We start from the raw sequence: 19246 nt of genomic DNA on the forward strand, positions 1-19246 counted from the left end.
GGAACACCACCCCGGTACGCCCTCACGGGGTAACAACACCCCGGTACGCCCTCACGGTGTAACAACACCCCGGTACGCCCTCACGGGGTAACAACACCCCGGTACGCCCTCACGGGGTAACAACACCCGGGTACGCCCTCACGGGGTAACAACACCCCTGTACGCCCTCACGGTGAAGCAACACCCCGGTACGCCCTCACGGTGGAACAACACCCCGGTACGCCCTCACGGTGAAGCAACACCCCGGTACGCCCTCACGGTGAAGCAACACCCCGGTACGCCCTCACGGGGTAACAACACCCGGGTACGCCCTCACGGGGTAACAACACCCCTGTACGCCCTCACGGTGAAGCAACACCCCGGTACGCCCTCACGGTGGAACAACACCCCGGTACGCCCTCACGGTGAAGCAACACCCCGGTACGCCCTCACGGTGAAGCAACACCCCGGTACGCCCTCACGGTGGAACAACACCCCGGTACGCCCTCACGGTGTAACAACACCCCGGTACGCCCTCACGGTGTAACAACACCCCGGTACGCCCTCACGGGGGAACAACACCCCGGTACGCCCTCACGGGGGAACAACATCACACCCTCATGGTGTAACAACACCCCGGTACGCCCTCACGGTGTAACAACACCACACCCTCACGGTGTAACAACACCACACCCTCACGGTGTAACAACACCCCGGTACGCCCTCACAGGGAAACAACACCCCGGTACGCCCTCACGGTGTAACAACACCCCGGTACGCCCTCACGGTGTAACAACACCACACCCTCACGGTGTAACAACACCACACCCTCACGGTGTAACAACACCCCGGTACGTCCTCACGGTGGAACAATACCCCGGTACGACCTCACGGTGGAACAACACCCCGGTACGACCTCACGGTGGAACAACACCCTGGTACTGCCCGGTACAGCCGTACGCAGGGTGATGGCGCAGCATAGATGAACAGAGGCCGCTTCCACGAACACTGCTGCCGCTTTCTGTAAAAGGCCTCGATATTCCAGATTGAGATAATATATAAAAGTATATTACTAGCCAAATGATAGTAGACAACCAGCACAGACCTCCAGACAGTTTGTATATATATGCACTGCAACCCTATCTATGCTCTGATCTTATAGACCTGGATATTAAAAAACGGAATATTGCTTCTTTTTTTTGGGGGGGGATATGTTGAGTCTTTTTTTTTCTCTTTTATTTCTCTTTTACAGAAAGCAGAAAATGGGAGTTACAAATAAAAAACTGGATAAAAAGAGGGAGGAATAATAGAGGTTGGGGGAGGGGCATCCACCTTGGGGCGTGGTCTGAGAGAATGTGAGCAGCCACAGTAACGACCTTTTGACCTTCTGTGGGCTTCTTTTCTATACTTTTTTCCCCTTTTCCTTTCTGTTGTATCTTTGAAATTGTATGCGGTGTACTAGTCACATTGGTGAAGCGATCAAAGCCCTGGCCCTGTGTGTTGGGCGCTGTGTTGGGCGCTGTGTTTGGTTTGGAAGTTACATTAGGTCAGTCTGTATTTTAAGTCAATAAACTTCAAGTAATGTCCAGAGATGCTACTTGGAGCCTCTGGTGGTGTTTGCAATGCCATTCTGAGCTGCGTTCATGTATCTGTACACCGCCTGACTGTGACGGGAGCTTCCATGTTTGTAGACGGGCAGGTTTCTCGTCTGTAGTTTGGTCCTCGTTGGGGTCTTTCATGACCAGTTCTGTCTGTGCCTTCTGTTAACCATCCAGGATGAGAGCCAGTAGGTAGCAGCTGGTTCATTTGTTCTGTTACTTGTCCATGCAGAGCTCCCAGCCTTTGTAGCCTGCAGGCATGATTACGTCAGGCCTCCCCAGTTCTTCATCTTCCTGACCTGCGCTTAGATACCTGCTTTTGAACTGCTGACTGCTTCCTGCTCTAGGAGATGGTGGTGCTCTGCGTTGAGGTCTCTAAAGCACCCATCACTGGCGTATGCTCCTCCTGTGTTGTTTGGTGGGAGGAGCCACAGTCAGGCTTCTGTAGCCAGGCCCCTCAGACCTTCACGCCCTTTTAGAGTTCCATCAGTTTACTGACTTCAGTTTACTGACTTCAGTTTACTGACTTCTATCTGGTTTGTTCTTGTTCACTTAACATTGATTTGATGGACAGATTGGATGCAAAAGCAAAGTGCTGATTGTCAAGCATCATTTGGCATGAGAAAAGTGTTACTACTGTTGTACTATTACTACTGATACTGCCATTACTACTATTAATATTACTGCTACTACTGTCACCTTTACACCTATTACTGCTACTATACTATTACTACTGATACTGCCATTACTATTATTACTACTGATACTGCCATTACTACTATTAATATTACTGCTACTACTGTCACCTTTACACCTATTACTACTACTATACTATTACTACTGATACTGCCACTACTACTATTACTACTGATACTGCCATTACTACTATTACTACTGATACTGCCATTACTACTATTAATATTACTGCTACTACTGTCACCTTTACACCTATTACTGCTACTATACTATTACTACTGATACTGCCACTACTACTATTAATATTACTGCTACTACTGTCACCTTTACACCTATTACTGCTACTATACTATTACTACTGATACTGCCACTACTACTATTACTACTGATACTGCCATTACTACTATTACTACTGATACTGCCATTACTACTATTACTACTGATACTGCCATGATCATTACTACTATTACTGCAACTACAACTATTACTACTGCTATAAACATTACTATTACTACTACTACCACCACTTCCGTTATTGCTACTACTATTACTATCATTATTACTATTACTACTATTTCTACTGTTGCAACTGTTATTTCTATTACTACTACTGTTACTGCTATTATTACTATCACTACTACTACCCTACCATTACTATTACTTCTGCTACTACTACTACTACTACTAGCATTAGTACTATTACTACTACAGTTACTACTATTGCTTCTACTACTACCACCACCACTACTATTACAACTACCACTGTTGCTGCTTCTACTACTAGTAATAATAATAATGATAACAATAGTGTGTGTCTTTCTTTCCCTGTAGTGGTCAGAACTCCACAAACACAGTTAAAGCAGTGAAACTCCTCTGATCTCCGTGACAGCTGAGGCTGGGATCAGAGAGAGGCTGCTGATTGGATAATGATGGAGAAATAACAAGCTGATAGGTTTAGAGGGAAGAGTAAATCATTAAAGATGAGCTACAAGGAACAGAACAAAGAAAGAAAATACAACTGAGAGGGTGTGTGTGTTGGTGTGGGGAGAGGGATGTGGGTGTGTGTAGGTGTGGGGAGAGGGGTGTGGGTAGGTGTAGGTGTTCTTTCTGCTCTGTTCTTTCAGCTCTATGTACTTTCAGCTCTATGTTCTTTCAGCTGTTCTCTCTGCTCTATGTTCTTTCAGCTCTATGTTCTTTCAGCTATGTTCTTTCAGCTGTTCTCTCTGCTCTATGTTCTTTCAGCTGTGTTCTCTCTGCTCTATGTACTTTCAGCTCTATGTTCTTTCAGCTGTTCTCTCTGCTCTATGTTCTTTCAGCTGTTCTCTCTGCTCTATGTTCTTTCAGCTCTATGTTCTTTCAGCTATGTTCTTTCAGCTGTTCTCTCTGCTCTATGTTCTTTCAGCTGTGTTCTTTCTGCTCTATGTTCCTTTTGCTCAGTTCTTTCAGCTCTATGTTCTTTCTGCTCTATGTTCGTTCAGCTCTGTTCTTTCTGCTCTGTTTTTTTAGCTCTATGTTCTTTCTGCTCGGTTATTTCTGCTTTATGTTCTTTCAACTGTTCTTTCTGCTCTATGTTCTTTCTGCTCTATGTTCTTTCTGTCCTGTTCTTTCAGCTTTGTTCTTTCTGCTGTTTTCAGCTGTTTTTCAGCTCTGTTCTTTCTGCTCTGTTATTTCTGCTTTATGTTCTTTCAGCTCTGTTCTTTCTGCTCTATGTTCTTTCTGTTCTACGTTCTTTCAGCTCTATGTTCTTTCTGCTCTATGTTCTTTCTGTCCTGTTCTTCTCTGTTCTTTCAGCTCTATGTTCTTTCCGCTCTATGTTCTTTCAGCTGTGTTCTTACTGCTCTATGTTCTTACTGCTCGGTTATTTCCGCTCTATGTTCTTTCTGCTCTGTGTTCTTTCAGCTCTGTGTTATTTCTACTCTATTCTTTCTGCTCTATGTTTTTCAACTGTCTTTCTCCCTGTTACTCTTTCCTTGTTGTTTGATATGTGAGTGTTGTCTGTGTGTGTTTGGGGAGTGTATAAGAAGGGACAGACCTTTTATTCTTTTACACATCATTATATTGCTGGGATGAGACTGTTGCGCTCTGTGCCCTAATCTCTGTTCCTTCATTCACATAATTTCACATCCAGTTGTTTTACTGTTTAATTGTAGGGCAAATTCTCTTCTAATGTGACTGGAATGTGGAGCCCAGCTGGAGGTGTTTGTTTGTGTCTGTGTGTGTGTGTGTGTGTGCGTGTGCGCGCACGCGCAAGTGAGTGTGCCTTGTGGGCGGAACAATTATGAAGGTTTTATTGTTTGGTAAGGAATTACAGGCAGTTATTAGCATTGTGCATTTATCTAATACCAAACCAAATGTTTATTGTCAGCATCTTTATAATAACAGTACATATTATTTATAAGTGCTTTCTTTTACTGGCGTATTGATATAAGCATTGAAAAAAATGCTCATTACATATAGGTTTGAACTCTTGAGGTAATTAATTCTGTCAGTATGTGGAGCGCTTCAAACCCTGTTGTGTGGATGAGACGTTCGATTGAGCAGGAGAGTAAATGTTTAAAGTGCAGGGGTGGGGGGGGGAGGGGTGGAGTGGGTGCTGTAGGAAATTCTCACATACGGTTGGAGCTTCTTTTTAAGGTTCTGCCTAGATGAACCTTGATTTAAGGTTGATTCTTTTCCTGTCTCTGGGGGTTCTCTGTTTCTCGTACCTGATGATGCGTTTCCTGTCTCTGGGGGTTCTCTGTTTCTCGTACCTGATGATGCGTTTCCTGTCTCTGGGGGTTCTCTGTTTCTCGTACCTGATGATGCGTTTCCTGTCTCTGGGGGTTCTCTGTTTCTCGTACCTGATGATGCGTTTCCTGTGTCTGTGTTTTTGTGTCTAAACTGCACATGTCACTGTCAGAGAGAAGTGTATGTGTTCTGAACATTCCTGACTGTAGGGGTCGCTCTCATGACCTGACATATTCATTACCCCATTATCTGTCTATCTGCCCCTTGCAATATGGGGTCAGCCTTTAACTTACTATTACTGGTCTTTTTTCTCTCTTCTCTCTTCCTGGTGGTAGTGGGCAGGGTTGAGGGGCGTGGCTGAGGGGTGGTCCCTGTGTGAATATCAGCTAAGTTATTTGGCCTGACACATGCCCGGGGGCACAGTAAACAAATGCTAATGTAATTACAAGGGAAATTTCATAATAAACTGTAACTAAGATGATTGCCATGCCTACTGTTATCCATCCATTTAAACCTTTTTATGTGTGTGTGTGTGTGTGTGTGTGTGTGTGTGTGTGTTTGTGTGTGTGTGTGTGTGTGTGTTTATACTCCCCCCCCCCCTCCCTTAGTCATTACACAAAGATTGTGTATTTCAGTAATGACTGTTGTGTGAGGAGAGAAATAGAGACTGAACATGAGAGATGAAGAGAGGAGAGAGAGATGGAGGGAGGGAGAGAGAGATGGAGTGAGGGAGGGGAGAGAGAGAGATGAGAGAGGGAGGAGAGGAGCAGGGAGACTGCTGGTGCTTGTGCTGTTACCCCCTCACCGTCTCCTTTGCCCCCCGGCTGTGGTGATTGATATATTTTATACCATGGCACCTCTTCCATTCAATGGGCCTTTGTGACAGGACGCAACACGAGGGATGAGAGGAAGTACAGAGGAGGACGAGGATGGGAAGATCTCTCAAACGCCAGCCGTGTTTTTAAAGAGCAGCGTGATTCTGAGCGTGAACGAGAGAGCGGGGCGTTCCACCGGCCCGACGTGGGTGTGCTCGGCGCCTTAGACACTGCAGAGTGACAGTTTTACATTAAAGCGGGTCATTATATTTCCCCGCCGCCACCCGAGATGACATTTTTACAAAGTGACAACTTTTACAGTTTGATAAATCAAATTTATGCTGAATAATGCACGTCAGACCTGTCAGCGGCCGCCGCTCCGCCCGCATATCCCTGACACGCCAGCTCCACATTCAGATTTCATCCTATTAGCATTTAATTTCTCTGTAATCCTGCACACCCAGCACACAGACATTATAGCACCACACACACACACACACGCTCGCTACTGAGAGCAATCTACGCCCCTTTATAACTTCCTTACTATACAATCCGTCTTTTTTGACAATTAAGAGCGGCAGATCTAATAGCAGGGATATTGGAATTACAGCCCGCTTTTTCTGAGTGGTGTCAGAAACACAAGCGTTAACTTTCACTACAGCCGTCAAATCTTGAAGGCAGTGTGCGTGCACACACACACACACATTCACGCACACACACAAAGCTTGTGGGATAACTATGCAAATCTTGCACTTAAATTTGATGAAGTTGCCAAGAGATTTTCAGGCCGCGTCATTTTCCTCATCATTTCCTTTGAGTTAGCTGTCATTTCTTTAGGCAGTGATTATGTAATTTTCTCAGGGAAGGAAAGTCTCCCCTATCAAATGGATGAGTGTTGATTTGTTTGTTCATGACTATATATTTAGGCCAAACTCCTGCTTGTGCTTCCAGACACCAGCGGAACAGGCCAAGGTGCGTCTCCAGCTAGCTCTGCAGGCTGCAGGTAAGTCCCGCCCCCTCACACAGATGTCCCGCCCCCTCAGACAGAAGTCCCGCCCTTCTGGAACAGTACCTTATCAATTCAACCACTTATTACCACTCAAGCGAATCATGAAAACACTTCGAAAACACTGAAAGCTGAACAGTTCCTCTCTGATTTTTCACACGTTGTTTTTGTGAGGCATTAATTCTCGTTTTAATGTTTTTTTCATTTGTTGGTTTATAATGGTTCTTCTGTATATATGGTCCACCTGTAGTTTTTCATTTGATGCTGTTTTTTATCTATATGTAGCCAGTACAATGCTGCTTTCAGGAGCAGTCACAGCCATGTCATCTGCACTGAACCCTTTGGGTGTACTAGATAGATCGAAAAATTGACAACACACATTTACATGTCCATTACAGTCCGCTGTCACCTGAAGCTCCGCCTTCACATACTTCAGTGCACTTTCGTCTTCTGATTGGTCTGCTCTTTTAGAGGTATAGCAAATAGAGCCACGAGATATTGGTGCATGTTGCAGCTCATTGGTTGTTAATGCCTGTTTTACCAGTGATGGAGGGGAGATTTTTAGGGTTCGTCCAGCTGATCAGCCAACTGGTGTGATTGCTGTGTGTCTGCGGAGGGGGCATCTGGGGTGACATTCACACACGGCACTAATGCTCTGCTGCTTTGCCACATGTTCTCATTACAAACATGGTATGCACACACACACAAACACAAACGTGTGCTTTCTCTCACGGAATGTGTGTTCTGCTGAGCGTACTTTCACCAAGGGCACTTACAGAAGAGTATCACCTCATAATTTAACCAGACAAGTCCTAACTCACACCTGGACAGTCATATGCACCGGGTGTGTGGGTGTTTGAATGCGCGTGCTCCTTGTGTGTGTGTGTGTGTGTGTGTGTGTGTGTGTGTGTGTGTGTGTGTGTGTGTGTGTGTGTGTGTGTGTGTGTGTGTGTGAAAGGGAGAGCAATTCTACATTACAGTATAGAGAAGGAGATGTGGAGAGAATATGGAGGTGGTTGCATTAGTTGGCTAAGTGGGGCTGTTATGGGGTGGACTCAGGTCAAGCTGATGGTTTAGTATGAACATATGGGATTAATGGGTAAGGGACGGACACCCTAGAGAGGGGTGTGTGTGTGTGTGTGTGTGTGTGTGAGAGAGAGAGAGAAGTGAAAGAGAATGAATGACTCATCCTGGTCTGAAAAACTTCTCAAGAGGGTTTGAGAAGTAGAGTGAGATATGGACACACCCCCTCGCGCATACACATGCCCTCTGCATTACGTCTGGGGTTGGGAGACCACTTCTCAGGGGCTCTTGCCCTTTGCTGTATGTGTTTCAGCTGGACCCTTGGGCCCTGCTTAAAGACCCCCTCCAGTGCAAATCAAGTTTTAACCCTTGTGTTTATCTGCTTGAACGAAATAAGCAGTCGACCCCATGGCAGAGCATTTCAGCTTTGGACCTGCAGTGAACTGATAGTAGACCCATGAACACAGGCAGAGTTTCATATGTCACAAACCAAAGGAACGAATCTTGTTGTGTGTTGGGCCTTTCTGTGTAATTAACATACATAACAGGCAGGTGTAGTATTGTGTTTTCTTAGCTATAGCTAAATTTAACTTAAAAATTACATTAATTAATTTAAAAATTAATGCAGAGATGTAAACCCGGCAAAATGTTATTCTGGGGACATCTGCTGTCAACTGGTTATTTTAGTCTAATTGTGTCTTATCTGTTGACTCAATAAATCTGAAGTGTGCTTGCTAGTGATGTAGCTAAAGTTTGATGACATTAGCCTGGCCAGCTAAACAAGGGTAGATGTCAAATGCTGACAGAATGTTTTATATGGAATGGCCATTTTGACAAAGAAAGTTCCCAAAAACTCAAATCGCTCGTCAAGTGCTATGTTCATTACGATAATGATGTAGTACAATGTATATGTATATATTAAGAGCTTTGGAATGGCTCATTTATAGGACTCGTCTTATCATCTCACAATTCAGTTTAAAATTCACAGTGCCACAATTTAGAAATTACAACTTATGCTAGCTATTCCTAGATTATTATTTATATATAATATTATATATATAATATATAATATTATATAATAATATAATATTATTATAGGTGGGGGGGTCATCGGTGTATGATATGACACAAATGACATGGTGTCTGTGTCTGCCGTACACGTCAAGCACTCTGCCTTATACGGATCACGACCTTGGCGAAAGCACTGGAATTTTTCTTTAACTCCTCCATCAACGTACACTTTAGTTTCGGCATTGCCGTAGAACCGACGGACACGCGTGCTTTCGCTTGTAAACACTCGGTGGTAGACTGGCAGGCCCACCCTTTCTTCTTCACACACGCACAAGGTAAAGTACATAGATTTGAGGAGAAGTACGTGACTAATTTGCGATACAGAGAAACCTGGAATGGAACGGAGAGGCAATTCTAATCACAATGCGCTGTACATGTATTATGATTGAGGCAGTCAAACATAATACGATTTTGAAATTCCCCCCAGACATTTTTTTAAGTCTCAAAAAGGACATGTCCAGGAAAAAGAGGACGTCTGGTCACCCTATATATATGCTGTACCTGTATTTCCTTGCAGCATAGTGAGCACAAGTAACTATACATGTTGGTTCATGATTATAATGAGCTAGTTTCCTTTCTTCAGAGAGTTTCTATGATGTTCAGATCATTTATTTATTTATTCAGGCACATCTTGATGTTTCAGTTTACGAGGTCATGCTGGCTAACTGACCAGGGCTGGCGTTTGGGACCAGGCCCGTCTCACATTAGCAACACATTATTAGCTGTTTGCTAACAGGTTCAAGGCGAATGTTGCTGCTTTGTGTTGAGCTGTGGATTGAGCCTGCCCATATTGAATGAGGTCACATTTCACCTCACAGAGTTACATCTCAGCCACATTTAGAGCATTTCATAACTTCTACATCTGTCATTTTGATGAACACACGTTACTTTATTAGGGTTTAGTTGATTATCTTTAACGGTTCATCTATGAGCTAGGGTGCGCAGGCACTGGAATAAAGAAAAAGATAGCTTACTTTACATGTACACACCACACACACACACACACACACACACACACACAGCACAGCACATCATGGGAAGGCAGATGTCAAGAATGACACACACGAGCCCAGGACTCCGATGTGTAGGTTTTGGAGGCTGGTTCTCTTTTAGCTTTGTATTTCAACTTTTTTTCTCTGTCTTGTTTTACATGTCCGTGGTGTACATATCCGGTCCTGTGTGCTTTGAGCCGTGTCTATGAACACAGACAGCAAGTCGTATTTCATCCTGGAACAGAGGGGAACAGTCATCCTTCATTATAGTAGTTGTATATATTCTGACTTGCACCATTTGAGGGCTTTGATTATGAACCAGATGTGACAGCCTGTTATTACATTTTAAAGAGTGTGTGTGTGTGTGTGTGTGTGTGTGTGTGTGTGTGTGTGTGTGTGTGTGTGTGTGTGTGTGTGTGTGTGTGTGTGTGTGTGTGTGTGTGCCTATGCACTGTTGCCCAGCCAACAGTTTGTAGAGGAAACATATTAAAGGTACTACAGGTAATACATCATATGTGAACCAGCCAGCCATGAGCTCTGTGAAAAACACGCACATATAGACACATGCACAGTTTTTATACATACTATATACAGAAACGCACAGTTTATTTATAAAACATTTAAAATAGTCTGTTGTCCAAAGTGTTGAACATGCAAAATAGCGGTGGCATATTAGAACATGAGGCACCCCCCCATCATGAGTTATGTGATCAACATAATTGATCAAAAGTAATATTAAATAAGTAAGCAGATTGGTATATATATAAGCATCAGTTAGTAACATTAATTAGTATTAAAAAAGTATATTTAAGTCTCGTTTTAAGAGTGGTAACAGATGAGGTAGTCCAAAGATATAGAGGTCAGATATTCCACAGGTTCAAAAAGAAAATGGTCTGATCTAATCAAACAACCATGATCTCTACCCTGTAATCGAATAAATGGCTAGAAGATAAGCTACACCTGGGATCATGTGATCTTTTGTCTTGGGTCCAGTGAGCAGGATCAGTCTAGCAGGACATTCTTGCCGGTCACCTAAGTATAACACATGCATACAGAGAGTTTCAGTAATCTATGTATGCAGAATCAAACACATGGACAAGTTTTGACAGTAATGGTTTCATTTATGAAATTATGAGTTAACAAAAGGTCATTCTGACAGCAGAATCGATTTGCAGGTCAGGATCGATAAATGAGACCAAGATTTTTAGACTCAGGCTTACGGGTAATATAATGTAATATATGATGTAAGTAGTTTAATAACATTGTGTGTGATTGTGAGGACTAGAATCCCTTTACCCTAACCATCCAAACTCACTGAGCGACTTTAGGGAGCAGGTGTTGGTGCGCTATAGAGGAAAATATAGTATATAGTCTGTTATCAGCTAACAATGAATTGAGATGTTATACTTCCAAATTGTTACTTAGAGGAAGTGAATACAATGAGAAAAGCACAGGCTCTAATATTGAACCTTGGGGAACTCCATAGCTAATAATAGACATAGATGAAAAACAATTGTCAGTATAAACTGATGAGACACATAAGATGTGAATTGGTCTATAATGGTTTAACCAACCATGTGCTTAAAGCATTGAGAAAACATGTTGTGATCTACAGTGTCAAATGCCTCAATGAGGTTTAATATAATAAATACAGTACACCAGACTCAACAGCAGTTTACAATTTAGTTATAAAAATCATTTGACTTTCATCCAAAAAAAGAATATATCATTTGTTTAGAAAGACTGTACTCTAAAAGGAATTTATAACCAGAATGAAACGTCATGAATATCACATGTATTAAAGGAGGGTGGTTAAAGACCTATTCCATAACTTTAGTGAGAAATGGCTGTTTTGAAATGGGCCTAAAATGATTGAGGATCTCTGCAGCAGGATTGTGTTTTTTAAGAGGCATAACTATTCTCGAAAGAATTACAAACAAAATGTGAAATGTGATATTATTCCTCCTAATAAAAAAGTGCACATTTGCAAGTTTAAAAATAAAGTTTTAAAGTACACATCTAAGCAGTGTGTTTAATAAAGAATTATTTTGTGTTAAGTAGCACTTAAGTAGCACCGTTTCTAGGTATGATTTCAGAAATATAATTCTCCCTAGCTCCCTAACAGCTTGCTGAAAAGTACTCATTTTATCTCTCATGAAATATTTTGCATTTCCTTTGAGAGCCTCGGTCAGGTCATTCAGCAACGGCTGAGATGTGAATTTGGGTCATATGGATTTAAAAGGTGTCAAAAATGGCACAGCAGTAAGAATTCAATGAGGGAGACGTTCGTGCTGCTGAGGACATGATGCTATGAAGGTTTGTTATAGAAATTGATTATGCATCTGAGAAATGAACACCATAATTTGTGTTCTTGATAGTGATGTGACGCTTTCAAAAGACACTTTGGTTAGATAAGTGTGCAACCTTTGGGACTGATATTAAAACCATATGATAAAATGAAGTCCAGTGTCAAATGTGAGTAGAACTGGACTGGGTGAGGTTAAATGGGCCAACAAAATGGATGAGCTCTCCATAAAAATAAAAAAACGGAGGTTTAAAAACCAGTTTTTAAAGCCAGCCTGAAACCTGAGAAGGCAAATGGAAGAGATGGTGGATTTGCAGGTGTTCAGTCTGCTATGGAGGTTGTGGTTATGGTGATACGGTTCCCTGACTGCTCTCAGATCAGTCGTGATCCTGCACGTGTCCCGTGCCATCAGCATCTCTGCTGCACAACCCTGTTAAGAGCACCTGTGTCTCTGGGCGTCCTCTCTCTCAGATGGGTCCATGAGGCCCAGACAAACTTTTAAAATTAAATAAAAATGACGCCCTCTGTGGCACCCAGCGGAGACACCTCTGTCCCTTTGAGGTGTCCGTTGAAGGGCTACTTCAGTCTCGCTCTGGTGCTACGGACCGTGTGAACATGGTTCCTCTGGGCTTTGTGCTGCTCCGAGCTCGTTTCCTCGTGCCGTGATCCGCATGTCTGCTTGGGAATGTTTCCGTGAAATTGTCACAGCGTGGAACACTGTCATACATCTCTTCCTTCTTCACGTTGTTTGGGATACACTGAAGCGGTAGATGTTTCTGCGTGGAGTGTAATTTTGATTGTTTAGTCCCGTGTCCCGTCTGTGTAGTTTTCATGGGGTTTGTATGTAACGGAGCTGCGTGTGAGATGAAAAGCACGTGTGGAGTGTTTTTCTGAGGTTTGTGGCCGTGCATCCGTGTGTGTGCAGACGGTGGTGGGGGGTGTGTGTGGATGCTGTGTGTTATATCTTTCTCAGATTTATTGATTGTGCTTTATGTATTTCCCCTGGATAAACGGGGTTAATGAACTAGTGGTAGTCTGTCACTAAATAGTAGTGACCCCACATCTCAACACCCCCAACCCACTCTCTGCCCCTCCCTCTTACCCCCTGTCCCCCGTCCCCCTGTCCTCCTGTAGCTCTCTCTCTCTCTCTCCCTCTCTCTCTCTCTCCCTCTCTCCCCCTCCCTCTCCCTGTGTGATGGAGCAGATGTTGGAGGGGTTGGCATGGCGATGTTGTCCTGCTGGAGAGCTGGTCCCTCAGTGCACCAGGCGCTTCACTCTTACCTCCTCACACGAGTCTCCTGAGAGCTCCCTAAATCCTCCCTGCCGTGTGTGTGTGTGTGTGTGTGTGTGTGTGTGTGTGTGTGGGTGTGGGTGTGGGTGTGGGTGTGGGTGTGCGTGCGCGCGCGTGCGCGTGCGTGTGTGTGTGGGTGTGGGTGTGGGTGTGTGTGTGGGTGTGGGTGTGGGTGTGGGTGTGCGTGCGTGTGCGTGCGCGCGCGTGCGCGTGTGTGTGTGTGTGTGTGTGGGTGGGTTGATGGACTCTGCAAGTGTGTGTTGAGCAGATCATCCCTGCATAAGCTGCTTCAGGTCTATTGTGGAGGAGCCCCAGCAGACCTGTAATGATCTCTCTCTCCCTCTCTCTCCCCCCCTCTCTCACTCCTCCCTCTCTCTCTCACTCCCTCTCTCTCCCCTTACTCCCCCCCTCTCTCACTCCCTCCCTCTTGCTCCCCCTTACTTCCTCTCTCTTACTCCTCCATCTCCCTCTCTTTCTCCCTCACTGTCCATCTCTCTCTCTCCTCTCCCTCATTCTCTCCCTCCCTCCCTCCCTCCATGTAAACACACATGCATCTTCACTCATATCTGATATTAGTAATCATGTGTATCTGATAGAAGTCACCGTATGTGTCAGGTATTCTTCTATATCAGTAGGATCATACCCACATTTCACTTCTCTCTCTGTCTCTCACTCTATCTCACACACTCTGTCTTAGTATCTCTCCTTCTCTCTCTCTGTCTCTCTCTCTCCATCTCACTCTCTTTCTCACTGCAGTTAGAGAATCAGTGGCTCACCTAACTGATCTCACATTTAATCATCTCCAAAAATGAAGTTTCCAATGAACAGAAACAAAACGCAACAAGTAAGAACGTTCAGCTGGTCCTGTGAAGGACAGACTCCAGGGTCTCTGCGTCTCTCACGTCCTCTTACGTCCTCTCACGTCCTCTTACGTCCTCTCACGTCCTCTCACGTCCTCTCACGTCCTCTCATGTCCTCTTACGTCCTCTTATGTCCTCTCACATCCTCATGCCCTCTCATGTCCTCACGTCCTCTTACATCCTCTCATGTCCTCTCACGTCCTCTTACGTCCTCTTACGTCCTCTCACGTCCTCTTACATCCTCTCATGTCCTCTCACGTCCCCTCATGTCCTCTCATGTCCTCTTATGTCCTCTCACATCCTCATGCCCTCTCATGTCCTCACGTCCTCTTACATCCTCTCATGTCCTCTCACGTCCTCTTACGTCCTCTCATGTCCTCTCACGTCCCCTCACGTCCTCTTACATCCTTTCATGTCCTCTCACATCCTCTCCAGGCGTCTTCTCCTGGGTCTCCAGCCCCTCTGTCTTTTGGACCCTCTTGTGTCCCCCTCTGAACTGACGTTGCTGTTTGGGTTTGTTTATTTGTCTCGGTTGTGATGAAGTCAAATCTGACCACAGGGCTAAAATGAGAACTCAGATCTCTCTGGTTATGTGAGTGCTGCTTTCCTTCAACATTAGCTCAATGAGTGTGTGTGTGTGTGTGTGTGTGTGTTTGTTTACATTTGTTTGTGTACGTGTGCATGTGTGTTTGTGGGCATGTGTGTTTGTGTGTATGCATGCATGTGTGTGTGTGTGTAGTCATGTCCTCACTGTGCTTCCACAGGTTATGCTCATCAAAACTCACTCCCACCAAACTGGAGTGCTGTCACACACTCACACTCCCCCCACTCCATACACACACACACACAGAAGCAGAGTAAGTGATTAATTTGTGCAATATGTACATTTGTATAGTGTGTGTGTTTCCACACCACACAGCTGTCTATCTGCCGAGTCGTGGTTCGTCTCCCCCCCGTACTGCTCGTGCCATAGAGGTGCAGTTCCAGCTGGTGACTGAGGGCAGGTGTAACTGCCGAGTCGCGCTGCGTAAATAGACGAGTCGCGCTCTGTGATTCGCTGCCTGTGCCCCATTGATCCCAGCTGAATTTATGAGCCATTACCTCACTGTTCCAGTCACCAGCCGCGATTACACACTTCACAGAGAGCCGGCCGCTCCCAAACTCCTGTAGAAGCTCTTAGCACCAGCCCCCCCCCAAGCCCACTTAGCCATATTAACCACAGGGTGATGGACGTCCAGGGGGGAGACCGAGCGGGGACGCTCCGGACCCGGATCGACTGGCCTGCAGCAGTCTGAGGTGTGACGAAGGGAATACTCTATGTAGGTGGGCGGGGTCAGAGCTGAGGGGCGGGGTTTCCTGTCGGTTTGGTCAGCTGTGTGCTGGTCAGGAATGGGCGGACCCATGGTGACTCGTGGTTCGCCCCACACAGGTGCGCCGCCCCGCCTCGACGACCAGACAGGTGATGTGCACTACAGCTGTCCTGAAATTCAGCACTTTGATATTGTGCTGATTTAGGTTTTTTAAGCAGTGTAAGTACTGAAACACAAGCGTCCTGTTGCCATACAGCTGACGCTCCCGATCAAACTGAAACTCTGTGGTGAGAAACTTCAGCCCATTTTTGCTCTTTTACTTGTTCTGTTCTGCACAGTTTCTTTGTTTATCCATTCATCTGTTCTGTATGCAGAGAGGTGGGGTTGTGTGTGTGTGTGTGTGTGTGTGTGTGTGTGTGTGTGTGTGTGTGTGTGTGTGTGTGTGTGTGTGTAAGATCATTAGCAGTGTAAGGTGTATGAGGGCCGTTGGCGGGGGGCCGGTGTGTGTGAGAGGGGGACCACGGCTGGCCGCTTTCACACAGCATCTGGTGGGCTTCTGAAACAACCTTGTGGGTATGTGCATATACACACACACACACACACACACACACAATCCACTATCCAACCATCTTTTTGCTGTTGGTATTTAAATCCACATGCTTGCTCGCTCTCTCTCTCTCTCTCTCTCTCTCTCTCTCTCTCTCTCTCTCTCTCTCTCTCTCTCGCTTTTTTTCTCCCTCTCACACCCTTTGTTCAGTCTCAATATGTACAAATTACCATAACAGAAAAAAGAATATTTTTAATTTGCTGTTTTCCATAATTTTTTGCAGCATATGGTATAAATGATTTTGATGCAAATGTATGCGCTAATTATTTGCAGACGAGACTTAAACAGACCAGCTATTGAAGTGGAATGAAAGCAAATTTGCAATCACCTTAAATTTTGCTAACCATTTACTGTTAAGTAAACTTTGCTAAGTAATTTAATTACCTTGGCCTGCCGGCTGGGTCTGCTGGAGAAGTCAGTGTGAGCGCGCCTGTGTGTGTGTGTGTGTGTGTGTGTGTGTGTTTAGGGGGGGGACAGGAATTGTATAAGCACTTTGCCTTCATGTGAAACAGCTACACAGAGTGGTTAGAAGCTAGCCTGTCACATTTCTGTGTGTGTGTGTGTCATATATCTGTGTGTGTGTGTTTGGGAGGAGGCGGCTGTAAATAAATTGTCATATTGTTCTTGCAATTATGTGACACTCCATTCACAAGCTTTATGTGAAAGTGCGTGTGGTTGATAATGTAATTATAGATCATTTTTAGCTCCCTTGGTTGTAATAGCATGTTTCTGAATGGCTCATTTTTGTGTGTCGTTCCTATGTGAAGTCTGTGTATCACAGCTGTGTGTTCTAATGTTCCACACACACCTGTGGAAATGTGTGTGTATACTTTGTGTATGCACTGTGTCTGTATATGCTGTGTGTCTGTGCAGTGTGTGTATGGCAGTTGACAGCCCTAGCTAGCTCTCCTACTGATTACTGGTACTCATCAGTACTCATTCTGTACTCCACCCTTCTGGGCGGAGGAACAGGGAAGGCTTTGTTGTAGTTGGCGTGTGCACATCCGTCACTGCTGTGTTTAGCGGCGGAGAGCCCAGCGGGCCCGGTGTCGGGCTCCTCCAGCGGGCCCGGTGTCGGGTCTCCTCTCTGCTCGGCTGCAGGAGGCCTGTGGAATGAACTGAAGAACCATAATCAGCGTGAGGAGCAGCGTGGCCACCACGCTTCCTCAAACACCTGATCTCCTCCCCATAAACACACGCCACCGGGCCAGGCACACAGCACAAATGACTCGTTTGGTGGGTTTGCGATTGACCCCATCTCACGGCCAGCCTCCTCTCTTCTCCTCTCTTCTCCTCTCTCTCTCTTTTTCCCTGTCCATCTGACTCTATCTCTCCATCTTTCTTTCTGTCTCTTTTGGTATCTCTTTCTCTCACTTGAATTAAAAATGAAGTTTGAATAGCTTTATTGAATTGTAATTAACCACTTGCCAAAGTGATTAATACACTGTATAGACTACAGTACTGTGTGTGTGTGTTTGAGGTGTAGTGTGTGTGTGTGTGTGTGAGGTGCAGTGTGTGTGAGGTGCAGTGTGTGTGTGTGTGTGTGAGAAGTGTAGAGAGTGTGTGTGTGAGGTGCTGTGTGTGTGTGTGTGTGTGTGTGTGTGTGTGTGAGAGAGAGAAAGGTGTAGTGTGTGTGAGGTGTAGAGTGTGTGTGTGTGTGTGTGAGAATGAGAGGTGTAGTGTGTGTGTGTGTGTGTGTGTGTGTGTGTGTGTGTGTGTGTGTGTACACTCAAGCTAGCGATCTGTCCCACTTGCTAGTTCTTCCTCTAAGGAAGTTCCTCCCTTCAGTCACCCTGCGTCATTTGGCAGTGGATCTGTCCAGTAGATGTAGACATAATGACCACCCCCTCCCCCCCCGCCACCTCTGGCTTGGTTTGGTCCACTGATGACAGAGACATCAACGTTCTGTCTGTGAGATTGATGGCATGACAAAAACGCATACGACATTTCTCTCTCTCTCATTCTCCCTTCCTTCTCTTTTCCCTACTGTCTCTCTCTCTCTCTCTCTCTCTCTCTCTCTCTCAGACTCCTCCATTATTCAGGGTGGGGGTGAAGAGAAATAAACACATAATGAGTTCCTCTTTTTCCTAGAGTTGCGCATTTCTGTCTAATTATTCGAGTGGCAATCAGGGCCTTGGAGACGAATGAGGTTCACTGTTTCATCGGACGATAAATAAATAGTAGAAATTACATCGGACCTCTTTCATCTCTACAGCAAACACTTTTGAAGAATTAATGTTTGTTTAATTTCTCCATGTTTCAGCTCATGTATTTGCGTTCTCCAGGTATTTCTATGTCCTTCCAATCTGTCTCCAAACAGGGAAACACTGTCTGTGCTCCATCTGTATGGCACATGTGGTGAGTGTGTGTGTGTGTGAGAGAACGTGCATAAAGAGTGGTGTATGTGTGAGTGTATGTTCAGTGGACAGTGTTGGTGGGTGGGTGTGTGTATATATGTCTATGACTGTATGAACGGGTCTGTTATATATTATACATATTATGTAAGTGGAGAAGTTTGAGGCTCACAGCACTGACCACTTCCCCAGCTGACCAGCAGGGGCGCTAAAAGGGAGCGTTAGGGAGGCCAGGGAGGGGTCACTCCTCTATGTGGGGTAACGCTTAGAGGAGTGTGAGGGCCACATCATCAGTGTAGCTACAGGGAAGCGTGGGGCGGGGCTTCGGGCCCACAGCCACGCCCAGACCTGTAGGTCTATGGAGGAGGAACAGGTCTGTAGAGGAGAAGCAGGTCTGTAGAGGAGGAGCAGGTCGGTAGAGGAGGAGGAGGTCTGTAGATGAGGAGCGGGTCTGTAGATGAGGAGCGGGTCTGTAGAGGAGGAGGAGGTCTGTAGATGAGGAGCAGGTCTGTAGAGGAGGAGGAGGTCTGTAGATGAGGAACAGGTCTGTGGAGCAGGAGCAGGTCTGTAGATGAGTAGGTCTGTGGAGCAGGAGCAGGTCTGTAGATGAGT

The 19246-nt window shown here is 45.3% G+C and overlaps 1 protein-coding gene and 1 long non-coding RNA gene across 4 annotated transcripts in view; both read left to right on the plus strand.

The window, feature by feature from the left end:
* Nucleotides 1-19246, plus strand: part of rsrc1 (arginine/serine-rich coiled-coil 1) — a 119633-nt gene that overhangs the window by 57819 nt on the left and 42568 nt on the right. For all 3 annotated transcript variants that reach the window (XM_076981005.1, XM_076981007.1, XM_076981006.1), the window contains exon 6: nucleotides 6767-6818. In XM_076981005.1, coding sequence (XP_076837120.1) covers nucleotides 6767-6818 — 52 coding nt within the window. The remainder of the gene's footprint in view (nucleotides 1-6766; nucleotides 6819-19246) is intronic.
* Nucleotides 13686-15960, plus strand: LOC143482611 (uncharacterized). The gene is made up of 3 exons (XR_013122268.1): nucleotides 13686-15659; nucleotides 15793-15822; nucleotides 15930-15960. It is a non-coding gene; the product is annotated as an uncharacterized LOC143482611 (long non-coding RNA).

The sequence above is a fragment of the Brachyhypopomus gauderio genome, chromosome 19, assembly GCF_052324685.1.
Source record: "Brachyhypopomus gauderio isolate BG-103 chromosome 19, BGAUD_0.2, whole genome shotgun sequence".
In the NCBI taxonomy this organism is placed as follows: Eukaryota; Metazoa; Chordata; class Actinopteri; order Gymnotiformes; family Hypopomidae; genus Brachyhypopomus; species Brachyhypopomus gauderio.